This window comes from Mixophyes fleayi, chromosome 2 (genome assembly GCF_038048845.1).
Source record: "Mixophyes fleayi isolate aMixFle1 chromosome 2, aMixFle1.hap1, whole genome shotgun sequence".
Lineage (NCBI taxonomy): Eukaryota > Metazoa > Chordata > Amphibia > Anura > Limnodynastidae > Mixophyes > Mixophyes fleayi.
Window position 1 is genome coordinate 190,446,816 of NC_134403.1, and position 19,436 is coordinate 190,466,251.

The following is a 19,436-nucleotide window of genomic DNA, read 5'->3' on the forward strand; positions in this document are numbered from 1 at the left end:
TCCAGGTGCCGGAATGGATGATTACTGTACTCAAAGTCCCATTCCGGCACACTTATAATGTATGAGCAGACCCATTCTGGCAGCTGGAATGGATGGCTAAGGTCCTCAGAGCTTCATTCCGGCAGCCAGAATGGATGGCTAGGGTACTGGCAGACCCATTCTGGCAGCCGGAATGAAATGTTAAGGTCCCCGGAGCTCCATTCCAGTAGCCAGAATGGATGTTTAATGCACTCAGCGCTCCATTCCGACATACATTCAGGCAGGGAGAACTGGTAAGTAGAATATATAGCTATGATATACTGCAATATATAATATATATATATATATATATATATATATAGACACACAATACAATATATATGCAATATAATATGTGACATAGTTGTTCCACATATTACAGAGAACATATCTGTGTAACAGAACAGAATGCACTATATAGGGAGAGAAAACACAACAAGCTGCACTCAAGACAACAAGCAGCAGAGGGCGCTGCAGGGAGCCAAATCATTCTGGTGTTCCAGCATTCCGGCTATTACGGCTTTCACCCACATCCCGGCTGATATGCAGAAGAGCTGGACATGACAGGATTGTGGGCGTTACCATCAGAGCCCATGCTGCCTCTACTGTACATAAGGAGTGTCCCAGTTAAAAAAGTTCCAGCAAGTGCACAGACATTGCAGGATCACTGCATACCTAAAGGGCTGTATCTGAGTTTTGACAAATAGGTAAGAAATACCTTTTTACATTGTTTTATTAACATGCTTACAGTAGTTTCTCCTAGGGTATATGTATTGCGTTGTTATCTATAGTTTATTGTTAGAAGTTATAATAAGATTTATATTCTCGCAGGCAATTGGGGAAATAAAAATAATTGCATCTGGAAATAAGCGATCTTGTCGCCCACTGGTTGTAATTACAAAGCCACACAGACGATGGATTACTGCACGGCTGCCACTTGTTGAGTAGTTTCCTATGAAGGAAAGTCTAGTTCAGGTGTAGTCGAGTGAGCCACATTGATTCATTCAGTCCTGTAGGAGTTTAACTGAATACAGATAGCAGAACATGACTAATGATGTGTCTCTGGGCAACACCTGGAAAACTAAGCTAACTAAGGACAAATAAGTAGGATAGAAAGAATAAGAAACATAATAAGAGCTGGGAGAGATTTACTGCCCACTTCCTGGACAATTAACAGTTCTCTATTTCTATCTGTCCTTGTTGGGTAGCTGCCAGCATGCTTTAATTTGGAATGCACCTCAGATATATAGAAAGCCTAGCCTGTCCCGACTTCATATTTCAGTCACTTTGTCACTGCCCTGCCCCGATCTGATAAACTGTCATTCTGGTGCTAGGTTTGTCATTTTGGGGTCTATTTATCACCAATGGTATTTTATTCACATTTCATATAATATGTTATTGCAATGATAAGAAATTATTTAACAGTCCTATTTATTCAAATTGTGCAGCCAGGGCAGCGGCAGCTAGGAGCCTGTCCTGGTGAGTAGTCTATATAGTAAGGTGATTACTTTATCTACAGGTTCTTGTGGCTTTTGTACACTCTGCGCTAGGAAGGAGCATGAAGCCCCTGTCCTGCGATGTTCTCCCCATAGCATAGAACGGCTAACGACATCTTCAGATGGTGTTAGCTCTCAGGGTCAAGGTCGGAATTTCAGAGGTTGATAAATAGGGCATTTTTGCAGTCCTCATACACAGGGGTGGGCTGACAAATTTTAGCCCAGAGGGCAAGACTGGACGCAGCAGCCTGTTTTAAAGGGAAAAAAATGCAGGTGACCCAGTGACCCAGCCCAAGGTAATCCACTATAGGACCAGCCCGATGTGCAGATGCCCCCCTGCTCCCCAGCCCAGCCTGCCCTTGATCATAGACATCTAGGGCAACTGCATCTGCGATCCAAGATGCTGGGATGTCTGCTGCAATCCTCTAATAATAAATAGGAACAGTACTTTAAAATGTGGCAATCAACGGTGATCAAATTAGTAAGTACACATCACTGATTATCTTATATACAATACATGTCATTATCACTTGTGTATCATATAACTATTACCTTCTGGGAGTTTGGAATGTGTAAGCTTTTAATTAAATGATTGCTGAATACCCTGCAATACAACAAATTCTGTCCAATACTAAATGCACCCCCCTAACATGACACTTAATTTACTATTGTAGTTACCTGTGCTGAATGAATTAATTGTTGAATAGTTTTTATGAATTATTCAACAATGGTTACTGCAAAAGTTACTAAATGGGACGTTTGGGATCAGAGCATTCGGTACCAGGTGGAAAATGTCATGTTGGAGAATCTGTTATTGTCATAATAATGAATACAGGTTTACATGCCCTTGAAGTACTTGGTATGCAGCACTCCAATTTGTAATTATGAAATGGTTCATGTTTTCAACAACAATCCCATCCTTTAGCTGTAGATAAGAAAAAAGAATTCAAAACACTGTCTAACCTGGTCCACAGTATTCCTCAGAGGAGCAGAATGTTCAGAAAATCAGTTGTATATTGTGTTACATTGCTGTTCGATAATATACACATAGGCAATCAGGGCCATCTTAGCAGCATTATGGGCCCCCGGGCAAAGCAGTGCACTGGGGCCCCTACCTACACAACCAAAATCAGTGTTTAAACATTAAAAAACACGCTGTACAATGCTTATCTCTCTGCTGTATCCAGGGGAGGAGGGTTCAAAGAGCTACATACAGTCTCTTTACATTACTTCACAATTGCTGTGGAGGAAGCTGTTGAAGTGGGAATAAAAAAAGTCATAAATGGCCAAGCTACCCATCACACCACTCCACATGCCATCAAACTTAACTAAATGCCCCTTGCATGCCCATCAGATCTCACCATGTGCCCCCTAATATCCACATCAGCTGCTTTTGCCCTCCTTCTTCTGTCTCCCCTTATTCAACTATGCCCTCCATTATGCTGCTATTTGCCCTCCCTTCATGTCTCCCCTGTATCACACTCTGTGCCTTACATTATCCTGCCTTTTCTCCCCTTCACCTGTCTCCCCTATTTAACACTGTGCCCTCCATGCTGCTTTTGCTCCCCTTCATGTCTCCCCTCTTTCAAACTGTGGCCTCCATTATGCTGCTTTTGCACCCCTTCACCTGTCTCCCCTTTTTAACACTGTGCCCTCCATGCTGATTTTGCACTCATGTATGTCTCCCATGTTTCACGCAGGAGAGAGGGAGAAGAGAGGGAGGGAGCTGGATCATAGTTGCTCCGCGGTGAAGGAGTTAAAAAAAACTTTCTTCCGTGCCTTGCCTATGGGGCCCCCCTATGCCTGTGGGTCTCCCGGGCAGTTGCCCAGTGTGCCCATGCAGAAAGACCGCCCTGTAGGCAATACCCCGTCTGCACCATTGTCCTGATTAGAATACAAACAGTGGACATGTGTACCATATAATTCAGGATTGTTGAGTTGGTCATTCTCAGGTCATATGTGGTCCTCCAGAGCTTTTTTGTAGAACCTGGCTTTTCAAATAGCATCATGGACTCTCTTGGATTACATCAATGTTTGAAACGTTTTCTGCCCACAAACATATAATTATAACAGAAATGTGCCCATTTTCATGGCAATGCTTAGACACTACAGATATAATGATTTTTATGTACAACACTGAAGTGAGTGCTAAGTAATGGTCATGGGGTTGGGTAAGGCAAATATCTTAAGGTTTATAACTTAAAACCATACTTGCCAACATTTGGCGAGAGGGGTGTATCTAGAGGGCGGGAGGGGGTGGGGTGGCGACAAATATGCCATTTTGTCGCGGGGGGGGGCAAAATGACGCGATTTGCCGCGTGATTTTAGCCCCGCAATTATGGGATGCAGGAGATTTGCCAGCTCTCCCAGGAGTCCTTGAGACCGACCCAAATTTCGGGAGTCTCCCGGACATTCCAGGAGAGTTGGCAAGTATGCTTTAAACTGAATGATTCTTAATATATAAACTTGTATATAGGTGAAATAGGCCCCATAACTTCTTTTAATAATTTAAGTTACAACATAAATCACCAGTAACTGGTTTGATTAAAACCAAAAAACTCAGTTTGACTTTACTGACCCAAGCTGCCCATATAACCTTCTCTAAATCATAGCAATGTATAACAATATCAAATGTTCAATTCCTCATTATGTAGAAGTTAATCATTAACTCTCTAAATTCAACCAAAACTGCAGCTTACCAGTGATAAGCAATGTGATACCCTCCAGGGGCCACATAGGCAGTCCTCTAATGTTCAAAAGGGCTGCACACACTGGTGGGTCCAAGGAGGGGGCTGGGGATATCAGGGCAATTGACCCCCCAGCAGTAACCTTTAAACCATTAAATTGCGGCCTGCCAACCAATCAATGAAGGAGGGTGTGACTATGCAAATTCGCATAGTTCCCCCTCCTAAAAATAAAAAGTCTAGGTCTACCCCTTGCTGAGCATTACCATTAATCTCAGTAATAATTTAAAACAATACATTTAATTAAAGAGACGCCTCTCTGTAATAACATAGCAGGTATTTTAAACAAGTGTTACAAGCTAAAAAAACAAATATAACTATAAAACAGGAAGGAGCTAAGGCCTATTGCCTATGACTGGCTTAGCCTTAGCAACCCAAGCTGCCCATTAACCCTCTGTAAACCACAAGAACTTGAACTAAAAAGGCCTGTGGAAACTAATTGAATAAAATATTTCTTTCATAAACAGTTACCCAAGAAGGTTTTTGGTTTTTATTTATTTTTATGAATGGACGGCAGAACATAATCAGTTACTGCAGTAAGTTGCTTGCTTACCTTAGCTATTGAGAAGCAGAATCCCTGCATGAATTATCCCACATATCTCACTCTACGTTCATAAGCCAATAATAGCTACAGGATTCGCTATCCAATCACATCGGACAGAGACCTGCACTAGAATATTCCTTTTTTATTATTAAGAAACCTGCCTGATAATAAACTGTTTCCACGGTTACTAATCCCTTGAATACTCATGGCACTTTCTCTGAAATCTGATTAAAGGCAGTATCAGGGAGATTATTTTACATAACCACCTCTACATAGAAATGATAGAGAGATATATTTTGACAGGCAAAGTAGGCAATGCAGTCATGTATAACTCCGTTCAAACTTGAATGGAAGATATTTAAAATCAAAGTGAATAGGAATGTCACCCTTTTGTTTGTTAAGTGGAGCAAATGTGATCGTCCTAAACGTTAATGTATAACCATGACAAAAGGAGTGCTGCAAAGTGACGGCCTTTTACAGTATTCCTAGAACCTTCTATCCGTTTATTCATCAAGTCACCTGGTGGCGGAGGCTGATTTGTGACTTCCAGGTCTGATGTGTACACACTGCTTTACAAGTCCATATATAATCTCCTCAGCAGGCATGCATGCATGTATGTTTGCATTGGTAATCCTGAAACCATTGCCTTGTGGGAATATTCATATTCCCATTTAACATGTATGTGTTCTACATAACTGACGTTCAATAGGGATGGTTGCTTATTTAAGACACCCACTCACGTCAAAATAATGCATTTCTTAAATACCTTTTTATTGTAATCAATTTCCTGGCAGAGATAGAATCAGTAAATGTTCATACCTGCTGTAACATATCTCAGAACTATTTCCTAACATGTGGTATGTTGGTCACTGGTGGCATTGAAGCTTAATTACGTGTTGTAAATATCTGTGGTCTCATAATAATGGAGCTTCAGACAGTTGTTTCAGGGAGCAGCAAGATGAGGGGAATTAGTCAAAAATGTACAAATTATATATTTCACTCCTGTTGTGTTATGCACAAATGATTAAAGTGACACTTTGTTTCAATAGTGTACATTACATTAATAAACAATGTTTATGTAAATGGTATTAATTTCATTTTAGGTTGTAGTTTATTAACAGCTAAACAAGCTGCTTGTGGCTGCTTAGCTATTAATGAACTACAGTCCCTGGCATTCTTCTGCCAGAGGAATTACTGTATTACATCATTTCTGTGCTAGCACAGGGGGTAGTTTGGGGTGAGATATTTACCAATGACCAGGAAGCACACATTGGAATGTGCTTATTGTTCATTACACCTTCTTTTACAGTCTTGGGGCTAAATTTACTAAGCTGCGGGTTTGAAAAAGTGGGGATGTTGCCTATAGCAACCAGTCAGATTCTAGATTTCATTTATTTAGTACATTCCACAAAATGATAGCTAGAATCTGATTGGTTGCTATAGGCAACATCCCCACTTTTTCAAACCCGCAGCTTAGTAAATCTAGCCCTTGGTCTTGATGTGGCTATGTACTTGTGTAGAATGGATATTGAGTGGCACCAAAACCCCATATATCAAATATTGTGTTAATGATTTCAGGGAGTGGTTTTCAATCCTATTCGAAAGATGTTCCACGTGAATTACCACATTACTAACACCAGATGTAGTGTCAAATCCATCACTTATCCCATAGATAAACAGTAGATAATAATGTGGTGGCTTGAAAACACAGTCCCACAGTAAGGTTTAGTCAATAGAGTATTGAGTCCCACCTAGTTTTACCTTAATTTCCTGATTGTACAATGTTGCGCTGCACAACCTAGTGGGAGACAAATTCCTAGATATGAGCAGAATCGTTTTGCAGAGGTGTGATGACTTGGCTATACAACCTCCCACTGAAAGCTTGACACTTCAATATATATGTTATCATGAAAAAAATAAAATAAATATATATATATATATATATATATATATATATATATATATAATGTGTGTGTGTGTGTGTATGTATATGTTTTGGATGTCCTCCCCGTGTTTGCATGGGTTTCCTCCGGGTGCTCTGGTTTCCTCCTACACTCCACAAACATACTGGTAGGTTAATTGGCTTCTGTTAATTGCCCTTAGTCTGTGTGTGTGTGTGTGTGTGTGTGTGTATGTTCGGGGATTTAGATTGTAAGCTCCAATGGGGCAGGGACTGTCGTGAATGAGTTCTCTGTACAGCGCTGCAGAATTAGTGGCGCTATATAAATAAAAATGATGATGATGATTATTGAAACATGAATGAAGCATGTGTAAGTTCACGGCTGCTTTCCTATTTGTGAAAGGGTCTCTATACAGGTGCGATGCACAGCATTAGCATGGGAATGTGTATACCTCAAAAGCAAAAAAAAAACACTTTGAAGTCTTGCTTACTATTACTTTTGATTGAATTACAATTTCTTTCTACTTTTCTTGTAAAATACTGCTTGTTTGAGTCTCTTTCACGAGTAACAAATATTGACAGTAATGGGACATTGAGAATATCTAAAGGTATATTTACTATATTATATTTGCACATTGGGAATGTCCCTCACAAACTGCGCTATCTCCCTCTGCAGAGGCAAATGCAGGATTTGTAGAGGGGGGTTTCCACACCATGCCGCCAGTGGGCGTGACAAGCATGCATGGGGGCGTGACTATAATATTAGACAGTGCTTGGCTGCTCTTCAACTCTTCCTATCCTATCCTTCCTATCCCAATAATATACATGGACAATGCTGCGTAGTAGGTTAAATAACGTTGAGAGTACAGTAAATATTTATACATGATTTTACAGTTATGTTCAGGGTATGCCTTATTCCTTTAAAGGATATATTAAAGAATATGTCTACACCATCTAGTAGATTGTATCTAACATGAACATGAAAACATAAATGATGTAGCCTGGTCAGTAGCCTGGTTTGACTTCAGGATTGCCACTATCTTACAACTTTAGGCATTCTATACTAGGGTGTTAGCTCCAGTTGTAGTCATCTCAGGTTCGTGATATAACTCGTACATTTGTTCCCACGTGGTCTTGAAGTATTGATCAGAGCTTCTTTAAAATGTACTTCAAAACTGAAGAACCTCTTGGTGACTGGAGGTAATAGAGACTTTTATGGTCTTAATGACCTGGCCTCAGTTTAGTTTTTATCTCTTTTTCAGGGCAGATATGGCTTATTGTAATACTGTATTGGGACAAATGTACTGCAGAAAAGGACAAACTAGTTCTACAACGAAACTTCACATTTTTCGAATGCTGTCATAACTGACCCCACATGTTGTACTTTACACCGTCAGCACCTCTTGCCATGAAAGATTGGCAGAGGTATCGTGCAAGTGCTACGTTTTATGACCAGTAGTAGCTATACAATACAGATACTCATTCTGTACTTTCAATTGCTAGTTCTTGTTGTTGCGTAATAATGGTACCACTAAAACTAATAGTCAAAGCCTCCCATTTTGCATATTACAATTGTTTATTTTTTTGGTTTTGTGTGTCTAAACTGAAATAAACATGTGTCTATAGTGTATGGAAATTATGGTTTAAAGTACCAATTATACTGTACTGAAGAAATAGAATACCAGAATTTTTGCCTACTGCTCTGGGATAGTGGGAGATAGTGTATGTGCATTAATCTTTCTTTCATGTGTTCATGGTACATACCTGTCTCTGTGCAAGGACCGTGACCTGTACATGCCACCTTTTACTGAAGGACCATTGCCCTGCAGCTGTTCACTGGCTAGTGTGAGCTACCTGTCATTCCTCACATTCTACGAGCTCACCTTCGGCTTCCCAGATGTTAGATTATATAGTGTGTCTCTGCCTAGCTCCACTAACCGGTGTGCAATACTAGCATGACATCATTACAGAACAAGGACAGTGTCAGAGGCAATTATATACATACCAAATATTATATAAAGTAGTTCTGGGTCTGAATTGTAAGGGTATGTGACACCCAGGTTAACATTTCCTTTTGTAAACCCTGAAGGCACAAATGGTGTCAGCCTGCTACATAGACTCACCCAATCTGCATTTCGCAACATTTATATGTGTTTATATTGTTTTATAGTGTCTTTCCCAAGCCATATCGCAAGAAAATCTAAATGTCCCACAATGCACTCTGCTACCATGATACAGTACCATTCTGTTAACCATTCTTTGTTTCTGATACCAATCATAAAGGATCATTTATGAACTGCAAAAAATGTGAACCACTCTGGATCTTTATTTGCACAAATGCTTGTCTGCCTAGTACAATTTAAGGGTCATTTGCTGGTCCTTGGAACTGCCCCCAGAAATAGATCTTGTGCCTAGTTTTGTGGGTTTTTGAAAATGTATCTGAAAATGTGCAGGGTGGAAAGAGCGAAATGTCACTTCAACGTCCAACCTATTAACAACTTAGCACTCTTCAGTAATTTAAACATTTCTGTTTTTCTACTAGAATATTGCTCAGTTTTTACTAATTTCTTCAATAAACCACAAGAGTAAAGAGATGTTGGGACTGTCTTTATTACGTCACCTTTATGTTCTTATTGCACAATGCGTCTAAATATTCATTTTCTGCAAATGGAAACAGCTGGAAGGTGCAAATTACATGTTAGATATATAAGACATCACCTCATAGCAGAAAAATCAAGATCTTTTGCAGGAAAGCTAAGACTGCGGGCTCACCCAAAAAGCAGAGATTTCCCTTATAAATGCACCCGTCCAGCACCTTTATCTCAGTATATTCAGTGTAACATGTATGCTTAATCCTACACTGGATTTCAGGATCAGAAAGGATTTGGCAATGCAGAGTTTCCCGTGAAATATATACACTACACTCATTGATTTAGCTTTGTAAAGTTATAGCTATAGGACCAAACCATTGTGTTTCTGTTTATTTATTAAGGCTAAAACAGTTTTATTTGTCAATTGTTTTGTGCCTAGGTATGATGGAAATTGTAGAATTTAGTCACCCACATCATTTTGTCTAATTCGTATCTGAAAGTCCTAATCATTGTATATTTAAGGTTTCCAGGCAATAACCTTAGCTGTCAATGTCTCATCAATAATCTCTTTACAGGAAATGCAACATTTGAAGATGAAGCTCATTCTCCTTGCTTCAGTTGTATTATGCTTAGTGGTGATTGAAGATGTCACTGCCAAAAGGTCTCGCACCCGACGTGAGCTTGGCCCAGGACTTCACACCCGTGGGATCAGAGATGCAGGTGGTTCATATTGCCAGCAGAATAATGCTTGTTGCCCAGACAGAAACGATGCCTGTACTGTACCGTATTTGGATACTATCTGCTACTGCGACCTGTTCTGCAATCGAACAGTGTCAGATTGCTGTCCTGATTTCTGGGGGTATTGTCTGGGCATTGCGCCACCAGCAAGCATCCAGAAAGGTGAGTGATACAATACGGGGAGGTATTTCAGTGTTTTGCATGTAGTTTGAATTAATTATTGGCTTAAAGTTTTACATGTCAGTACAGTGTAATGTGGAGAGACAGTGTAATGTACACATTTTGTGAGTGATCTACTCAGTGGTGGAAGTAGATGTGCATACAGTGATATGCCATACTGCCACTTCAACTGCCTTCATTGTAAAGCTATCAAATTACAATAACATACATTTCCATTACAAGCAAGCTGGATTTTTAAGGGGGGGTTTCCCCCCCCAAAAAAAACATATAGAGAGCTGCCACGCATGCGCAGCAGCTCCATATCGGCGGCACTGCACTGAACAGCAGCCGCGGCGCTGTCAAAGAAGCGTCCACGGCTGTGCTGTATTGTACACCACCGCAGACGCTTCTTTGACAGCGCCGCGGCTGCTGTATAGTACAGTGCCGCTATGTAGGGACACTGTTCTTTGCGGAGGGGAGGGGTTTCTGGAGAACCAGAACCCCCCCTGCGTGCGCCCCTGCATTTCAGTTTTCATACCGCCACTTCTAAATTTACACTTTGACCACTGGATATTGGAATATCATTTCTTAAATGCCACTAATTGATAACCTTCATTAATGATTATGTAAAGATCAGTGATAAGTTTAAGAAAACTGAGTCCCATCTATGGATCTTCGTTGTCATCATATTGCATATTCTAACAATATTATACACACAGATAAATAATGGGTTATTGCAAAGCCACTTCCCAGTCAGTTTATTAATGCCTGCAAACATAACAAGCCTATTAATATTTTATTTTCTACTGGGCTACAATAGACAAGATACCTAAAATGTGGCCCATTTAGAGTCAATAAGGAATGAAACATAATTATTTGTTTTAGAACTGAGTAAAAAGATGAACACGACTAAGAGGAAAACCTGAGAAATGAGAGGCTAATTTGATAAAGAAAGGGCCTCATTTAGAGTTATGAGCAAATCCATCTAACGGGTGTATATTTGGACTAATGCTGTTGCGATGCAAGGGGTGCAAATTCAATTTTATTCTTGCATGTATGGAAGAGACTGCTTTTGCATGTAGCAGACAAATACTGGTCAGCTTTACTCTTGAAATCGTTACCCATCCTTGTAAAGGTTTATTTCAATGCAAAAGTTACTCACAATACATTGATAATTACTGACATGAAACATATTCTCAATCACATTAAATTTTGCCATTTTTGATTGAACTGAAGGTGACAGTAATGAAATATTTGCCCTTTGGTTCCAATTACATTGCTGTGTTATATGTTTGTCACATGGAAACTGCACATTTTACGATAGATGCTGCAGACTTTCCTCACTGTGAAATAGATCAAGGTTACACACACTTCCGTCTAAGTTGACTATCTGTCCCATGGAAATCAGGTCTCTTGGGATATATGAGCAGCCAGTTTTAAAAAGAGTTTAATTTAGACATTGAAGAATAAAAAATCTTTATTAGACATTTAAGGGTATATTTACTAAACTGCGGGTTTGAAAAAGTTGAGATGTTGATTTTAGCAACCAATCAGATTCTAGCTATCATATTGTAGAATGTACTAAATAAATGATAACTAGAATCTCATTGGTTGCTATAGGCAATATCTCCACTTTTTCAAATCCGCAGTTAAGTAAATATACTCCTTAGAGTAAGTTATGGCTTGAAGATAGCAATGTAAACATAATGGCTGCAAAATTGTGTGTATTGTGTATAGCATGTACCTTAAGTATATGTAGCTGGAGTAAAGTCATGGCAGTTATCATCACCAATAATTGTCCTGTTATTATTGTGGCCAGCTGGTTACTGCTTTTATAGGGGGACACCATTGTATTCCTGTTTGAGTGGCAGCCAGCCCAGGCTATAGCATTAGTGCTGGTTACTTGTTGTAGGGGAGGGGCCACACACTTTTACTTATATTTTTCTAACAAATAAAGATACATGCTGATGTGAATAATAATCATCACATATGTTTACACCAGTGCTTCGACATCCACAACAGATATGCCTCCTGAGACGCCACATCTCAAGGCGCCATGCTACACCATACTTGACAACTCTCCTGAATTCTGGGAGATTAGGGCATGGTGCCGCATCTGCCCAATTTCTAGTGAAGTAGGCAGAAATTGAGCCAACATGACATGATTCTCAGGGAATTGCTTCAACATACAGCGATTAACCAAGCCCTGCCCCCTCCGTTCATACTCCTCCCATCTCCCCTCCCTAAGGGGAACATCAAAAACTTAGCAAGTATGTGACACACTTACGTGGCCTTGTCCCTACTGAAATTGTGCCTGCAAATCCCTAGTCCGTCTCTCCAGTCCTTAAATGTAGGATACGTCATTGTGGCTGTTTAATGTGATGGAAAGGTGACCTGACATGAGGACGATAGAGGACCTCATCCGACTGCATTGATCATCATTTACGATAATCATCTCATGAATTATTATAAGCATGGGAGCATTTTGTAGCCAGCAGAAATAAAACGTCACTGCCATTTCCCTTTTATTTTAAAGTGATAAACTGTTTTTGCAAATTAGGTTAAAGGGTTATTGGATTTAAGTCACACCTAGGAGTGATTTCAGAGGAAACTCGCCATGTTGGCAAGCTTGTATGTTTGTCCAGACAGTGTAATCACTTCAAGGATTTACAGGCGGTAGGGAGTAGATGACGCTCTGCCTATTTATTTAAATCATCCCTGCTTTACTAAACAATGACTTTTCCTCTGGTTTCTCATTGTTATTGTTGTGTTCAGTATGAAGAACCACACAGCATCTTTATAGGACATTTATACAAAAAAGAAATGTTGCAGGGGCTTAGGGCAGGGGAGGGCTGGCAGACTATAGCCCAGGGGGCAAGCACACAACACTGGCCCATAAGTAGTGGCCCATTCTTAAATGAGGGAGAAGGGAGGAAGGGAGAGAGAGGAGAGGGAGGGAGAGAGAAGGGAGGGAGGGGTCCGGATCGGGAGGATCCGCAGCCAATGATAGTAGGTGACTGGTCCCGGAGGAGCGGCAGCCACCAAGCAATAGAGACTTGGGCCGGTCATTGAACCGGCCCAAAATAGACTTCTTCTGTCCGGCCCGGGGAGCTTATGCCCCTGCCAAAAAACCCAGCTTTGGTTAATACGTGTCCATAAGATATTCAGAAGTTTACTAGTTGTGTGACCAATGATTTTATCACACAGTATTCACAATTCACTAATCACGTACACCTTTATATTTCGCTAGTTTTAACATTTATGTTTTTAATATAAACAATAAAAGTTATATTTTATCCCTTTTTTTTCATTTTGTGATACATAATTAATAATGGCAAAATTAATTTTCCCTCTTGATTATGAAGCAGAAAAATTCAGGCAGGAATTGAAATGTCATCACTTACATATTTATTAGATAAACTATACATAGTTTTGCAATTTATAACATAATCTCCCCAGAATTCCATGTCCATTATAGCAACATTTAGCCTGCAACTTCATGTCCGTATATGGTCATAGTACTACTTTGTGACTTCTGATGTCGTTTTAGTTTACCCTAGGGGGTTCATAATCCCATTTACGAACCACATGTAAGCTTTATAATTTAATAATGTTTTGTGAAACATTTTTTTCTACGCAGTGAAAGTTAAAGGTGGATGGTAGATTAGGAAAATGATGCAGATGCAACATAATAGGTGACATTTCCAATTTGACATGTAATTCATCTGTCTTGTCACATTTCACATGCCTATTGAGAGCAGCTCATACACCTTGCATAAAGATGGCATTAGTTTTTTTTTAGACATAAGGAGACTGGATAATGTGAGGTAGGGTGTAGTCTATTATTATTATTATTATTATTATTAATAATAATAATAGTGATAATAATAATAATAACTTGTAATTGTTTGCTTAATGCAGTGCAAAAATAAAATAGTAGATATGCATTAATAATAAGTAAATTAAGATCAATTAACTGATAGGAGGTGACGAGTTGCAGGTTTCTCAGATGGGAAAGGCAGGTGTAAATCCTGGGTTTATCCTGGAAGCTGTATGCTCACCCAGGTGTGCCTTAAACACAATGTAAGTAATCAATATACTAAACATGAAATACCTGAAACATTAGAGGAAGTCATTCATTTTGTCCCTTTGCATTTCATAAGAGTGAAATAATCAGCAAAACAACAGGTCTCTGAGAAAGTTGTTTTAATGCGGTGGGCGGGCGGTAGGAATTTAGGTAGCATTACTTAGACATAACTTTGCACCTAAAACACGGGTTTTATGTGTGAACTTTGAGTTTAGTGTATTATGCATGGGTGTACGACATCACAGAATGATGGCTGATGTAACTGTGTCTACTTTTTTAAAACTCTGCAATTATAGCGTGACTGGCAAGACAGCCACATCTAGTCTTGAATTCCTTTGAGGAAAAATCTCATACCATAAATCACTTGCAAATTCTCTTCAGCAGGGCCTGATTATCCAATAGTCTGACTAGGCTGCAGCCTAGGGCACAAAGCTTTTGGTAGGGGTGCAACATTTTTGCAGGGACAAAATTGTGACAATGAGAGGTACAAACCTAATTAGATTTTAACAAATCAGAGAATAGATGTTCTCCAAAGTAAAAAGAAAGCATGAAAGAAAAAATGCAGCAAGGTTTTAATGTTGACATATTCCCACGGTAAAGGCTGAAGACAATGAGTCATCCTTGGGCGAGCGCTTGAGGATACGTAAGTGGGACAGACAAGGATGGTGACAGGCACAGATGTGACAGCCCCCTCCACCTTTACCCTATGTAGCGCTCATCCATTCCTTCGTTCTGCTATACATTTTTGATTTTAATTAAAAGGAAATGAATAACAAATATTGATCCTTTTAAAAAGCCAAATGGAACTGAGTTTTGAAAACACAGGAACATAAACATGAAGCCCGATTTCAAAATAAGGACAAGTTTTAACCTACCACGTATTAGCCTGGTGTGGAAGGCGAGGGGGCTCTAAGTGTGTATTAGCCTAGGACGGCCTGAACCCTTAATGATCACTTGACAGGACATGGGACTATTATTTAAATATCTTTGTCATCACATAATCATTAACTCTTTTTTTTCCAGTGTGTGTCAAAAATGGCCAGCATTATCCAAGTGGGGCAACATACCAAGACAATTGCAATCCATGGTAAGTACATTAAACATAGCCTTTATTATTGTTAAAATGATAGTAGATCAGTGTTGGCTACCTTGTGACACTCCAGGTGTTGTGAAACTACAAGTCCCAGCATACCCTTCCAGCAATAAGCTGATATATATATATATATATATATATATATATATATATATATATATATATCCAGGTGTTGTGAAACTACAAGTTCCAGCATACCCTTCCAGCAATAAGCTGATATATATATATATATATATATATATATATATATATATATATATATATATATCAGCTTATTGCTGGAAGGGTATGCTGGGACTTGTAGTTTCACAACACCTGGAGTGTCACAGGTAAGCCAACATTGTAGTAGATGCTTCCCAACACCCAATTGATGGAGCCAGCTCTCTCACAAATAAGCCCATTTGATTCTAGCTATGAATCATTCTGATTTTTTTGGTGTGCTGTTTGGTTGCCAACTTGTAGTAGCAGCTGTAAGTAAATATGGGAAAGTAAATACACTTCACATAATTGAAAAATGTATGCCTGTGTTTTAGATACATTTTATTACATTTATTACATTTTCCCCATCATTAAATCCTTTCCGTGTAATGGACTTATTATAATTTACAGCTCAAAGCCCATTAGATTCATAATCCAAACCTTACAGCTCACTGTGTGACCCTGCCCACTGGCTATTTTAGCACTGTGCCAGCAACTGCAAGGAACATTATCCTCTCTCCTAGATTTTTTTTACAGGGACTAAAGACAAATTTGATTAAGAAATCTGGCACGAGGACAGAGGGAAAACTCACTATATAATGTCCTTTCTATGACTGCTGGTAACAGTACAATATTACACAACACTCATATATAGAGTGATTGCTGCATTTACTGCACAATAACCCAGTGGCATAAGACACACCCATAGAGAAAACTACACAACATGCACCCAGAGAGATCATAGCACCCACAGGAACTCACAGAATGCAATATCAGCACCTAATCTACACAACAATCTACCTCATTGAGTTAGCTCATTACCAGCACTTCACAACACTTGTTTTTGTTGCTGCAAAGTCATGAGAATGAATGGCTTAGTATTTGGCTTCAAATGTTCTGTTTATGGAAGTAAATGTCAAAGTAGGGACATTGAAAAGATGATATTATCCCTTGCTCTGGTGTAAATAAGTTACTATATTAATACTACCTGCTGTTCTGTGTTATTTAGAGTGATATGCTCGCTATGTATTTATCCTCTCAATGCTTTTTTGCATTTGCCACAATTCTGATGACTTTTTGTACATTTTAATAATTTCATGCTGATCTACTCAAGGTGCAGTGTCAAGAGCTGTCATGTATGATCCTGAAGCACACTGGCAGTTTTTAATCATTTTAATGCTATGAAAAGGTGGGAAACCCTCAGTATAGATTGAAAGATGAAGTTCCCAGGATGTTGCCTCTGCTAAACTTAGACTTCTATTTGCAACCTTAAAAGGAAGTCAAAGTCTTGAAACACATAGCAAAGAACAACTTATAATCCTGAAACCCTGGAGTTTGTCTCCTGCGTAACCAACTGTCTGCAGGCAAACTTAACTTGCTGTGTGTGTCTACATCACATACATTAACACACACACACACACACACAACTGAATGCACTGAACATCAGTCACCCGTCGTGTCAGTGTATATAGGTATGCATATTAACACTAGAATCACTGACTCTTCTGTGCACTGTATGCATATATGACCCATATAGTATATGCATACACTTTGTTTACATACATACATACTTTGATGTATGTTATCTTCCTTGTATTCAACTTTCCATGCTGCTTTTTCATCATCTGTCAAGCAGCGTTTTCTGTCCTGTTCTTATAAAAAGGCTTTTTGCCTCTCCCTCCAGAAAACAGTCAAATAAGGGTTAGAACTTGTCTGCATCCCTCCTGGGAGAGTTCTGTATAGATCCGGGAAAACCTTCCTGTCTATTGGTGTCACCCCACCCTTTCCAACCTACTTCCAGTTTCCAAGAAATGGCAGAGTTCATTTGAAAAATAAATGGAACTACAGCCATATTTTTATGTTTTTTTTCTCACCACAATTGTCCACCTGCCATCCTGGTAAGGCTGGGAGTCACGTGCACCGTTACATAGTTAGTTAATGTTGAAAAAAATATAGGTCCATGGAGTTCAACTTTTCATAAATTCAAATTGTGTTGATCCAAAGAAAGGCAAACCCATATCGGAATGGTTTCCAATTTAGGGTCAAGGGGGAAAAATCCTTCCTGACCACAAAAATGGCAGAATGATACATAATTTTCTATACTAATTATTACTATAGATACCATTTATTGGAGGAAAGACGACCTATCCATTTCAAAATGCTGTTTGCACATTAGACATGTAGTAAGCTTAACCACCCTTATAGTAAAGTACCACTTCCTGGTGGTGAAACCTGCTTTCTTCCATTCAAAAGTGATGACCCCAGTGTTGTCTGTATGGCCAAGTTAATTGGATAGATTGTTTGACTGATCCCAGATACATTTACACATATTAATTAGGTCACCTCTAAGGTGCTAACCTGTTTTTTTCTAAGGTGTGTATAATTTAACCCTTCCATTCTCTTTATTAATGAATTTGTCAGTCTCTGAACCTTCCCTAGAGAGGTCGTTTAGAGTTTTTCTTCCCATTGGATTTAAAGCCTGAAGAAAGAAGCAGATCCCCGTGGATTTAGATGAATAATAAATTGGTCATAGAGGGATTGGGGGTAGTTTTTATTTAAATAAAGTGGGGGTTTTTCACTGTGTTGGTGGAGGGGTTTTTTAACAGTCTTTTTCTCTGTGGAACTAGAAAGTGTGTTCCCAGTGTACAGAGAAATCTAGTGCTGCTGCCATACATCAAAAATGCAATATAATACAATAAATACTGAGTGCACGCACTTGGTTGTAAACTGTATGTGTGGATAATGAATAAATGAGTAAAGAGTTTAGCAGTTATTGAAAAAGGACAAGTGTGTGAGAATTAATAAATATAATGTGATTATGCAAAACCAAATGAGTTTTATATATATAATGTAAATGACTACTGTTACCTATTAGTAGAGATGGGCGGACTCGGTTCCCCGATATCCGAACCCGCCCGAACTTCACCTATCCGAGTACCCAGTCGAGCAGGCTCAGTACTCTCCCGCCCATTCGGATTCAAAATCGAGGCAAAACGTCATTGTGACGTAGTCAGATCTCAAAGCTCGGTTCTCGCGATATTTGAAATGCATAAATACCCGCCTCCACAGCAATCCATCGCCATGTGACAGAGGGAGAGAGGAGGGTTAGGTCACAGGCTGTAGTAGAGCAGGGACAGAGCAATTATTGTATACTTTATTCTTTCAATTATTATTGAACTTCTGCTAGCAATTCTTCTAGCAATTGTTAGAGCAAGAAGAGAGGAGGATAGAGGAGGCATTTTTTTGAATATTTGGCACTACAAGTGCTTTGGGTGTCTTATATTCCCCAGTGTGAAACAATAATTTTTCTGGCTGCAAAATTTCTTATCTAGCAGCACATATTTGACAATGTATTGGAGAGAAGGGTTCCCCTCAGATCCGAAAGTTTCCAATCCTATAACCTCTATCACTAATTCGTCCTGGGATCTTCTTTAAGCTGAAAGCTGCCGCTGCTCCTTGTTCGCGTATTGGAAAGTTTTACGCTGCACATTTGCATCTGATGGGGACCCTTCTCTCCAATACATTGTCAAGACAAAGAGCCATAACCATTGTCTGTTGGGGTCATTTATTTATATACTATTTACCACTTTTTCCATTTTATGTCTTTCTAGTGATTTATACAAGGATAATACTTTTCATGTTGTGCGTTTATCCCCTTTTTTATGCATCCCAAGATGTTAGTCACCTTTGCAGCCACTGCCTGTAATGGATGTGGCTACTCAGCTTTCTGCCAGCCAGTATTCCCAAGTTCTTTTCCATCTATTTTTTACAATTTTATTTCATTTGATGTGTTACTAGCAAAGTTAATAATTGGCTTAGGGGCTTAACCCTATATTTACCATACATTTCATCTTCTATTTTAAAACCC

At 39.3% G+C, this 19,436-nt stretch overlaps 1 protein-coding gene across 1 annotated transcript in view; it reads left to right on the top strand.

Moving 5' to 3' along the window:
• Positions 1-631: 631 nt before the first annotated feature.
• The window catches only part of TINAGL1 (tubulointerstitial nephritis antigen like 1), a 32,771-nt gene continuing 13,966 nt past the window's right edge, over positions 632-19,436 (top strand). Inside the window, exons 1-3 of the mRNA XM_075195169.1 lie at positions 632-725; positions 9,869-10,193; positions 15,301-15,364. Coding sequence (XP_075051270.1) covers positions 9,872-10,193; positions 15,301-15,364 — 386 coding nt within the window. The 5' untranslated portion in view covers positions 632-725; positions 9,869-9,871. The remainder of the gene's footprint in view (positions 726-9,868; positions 10,194-15,300; positions 15,365-19,436) is intronic.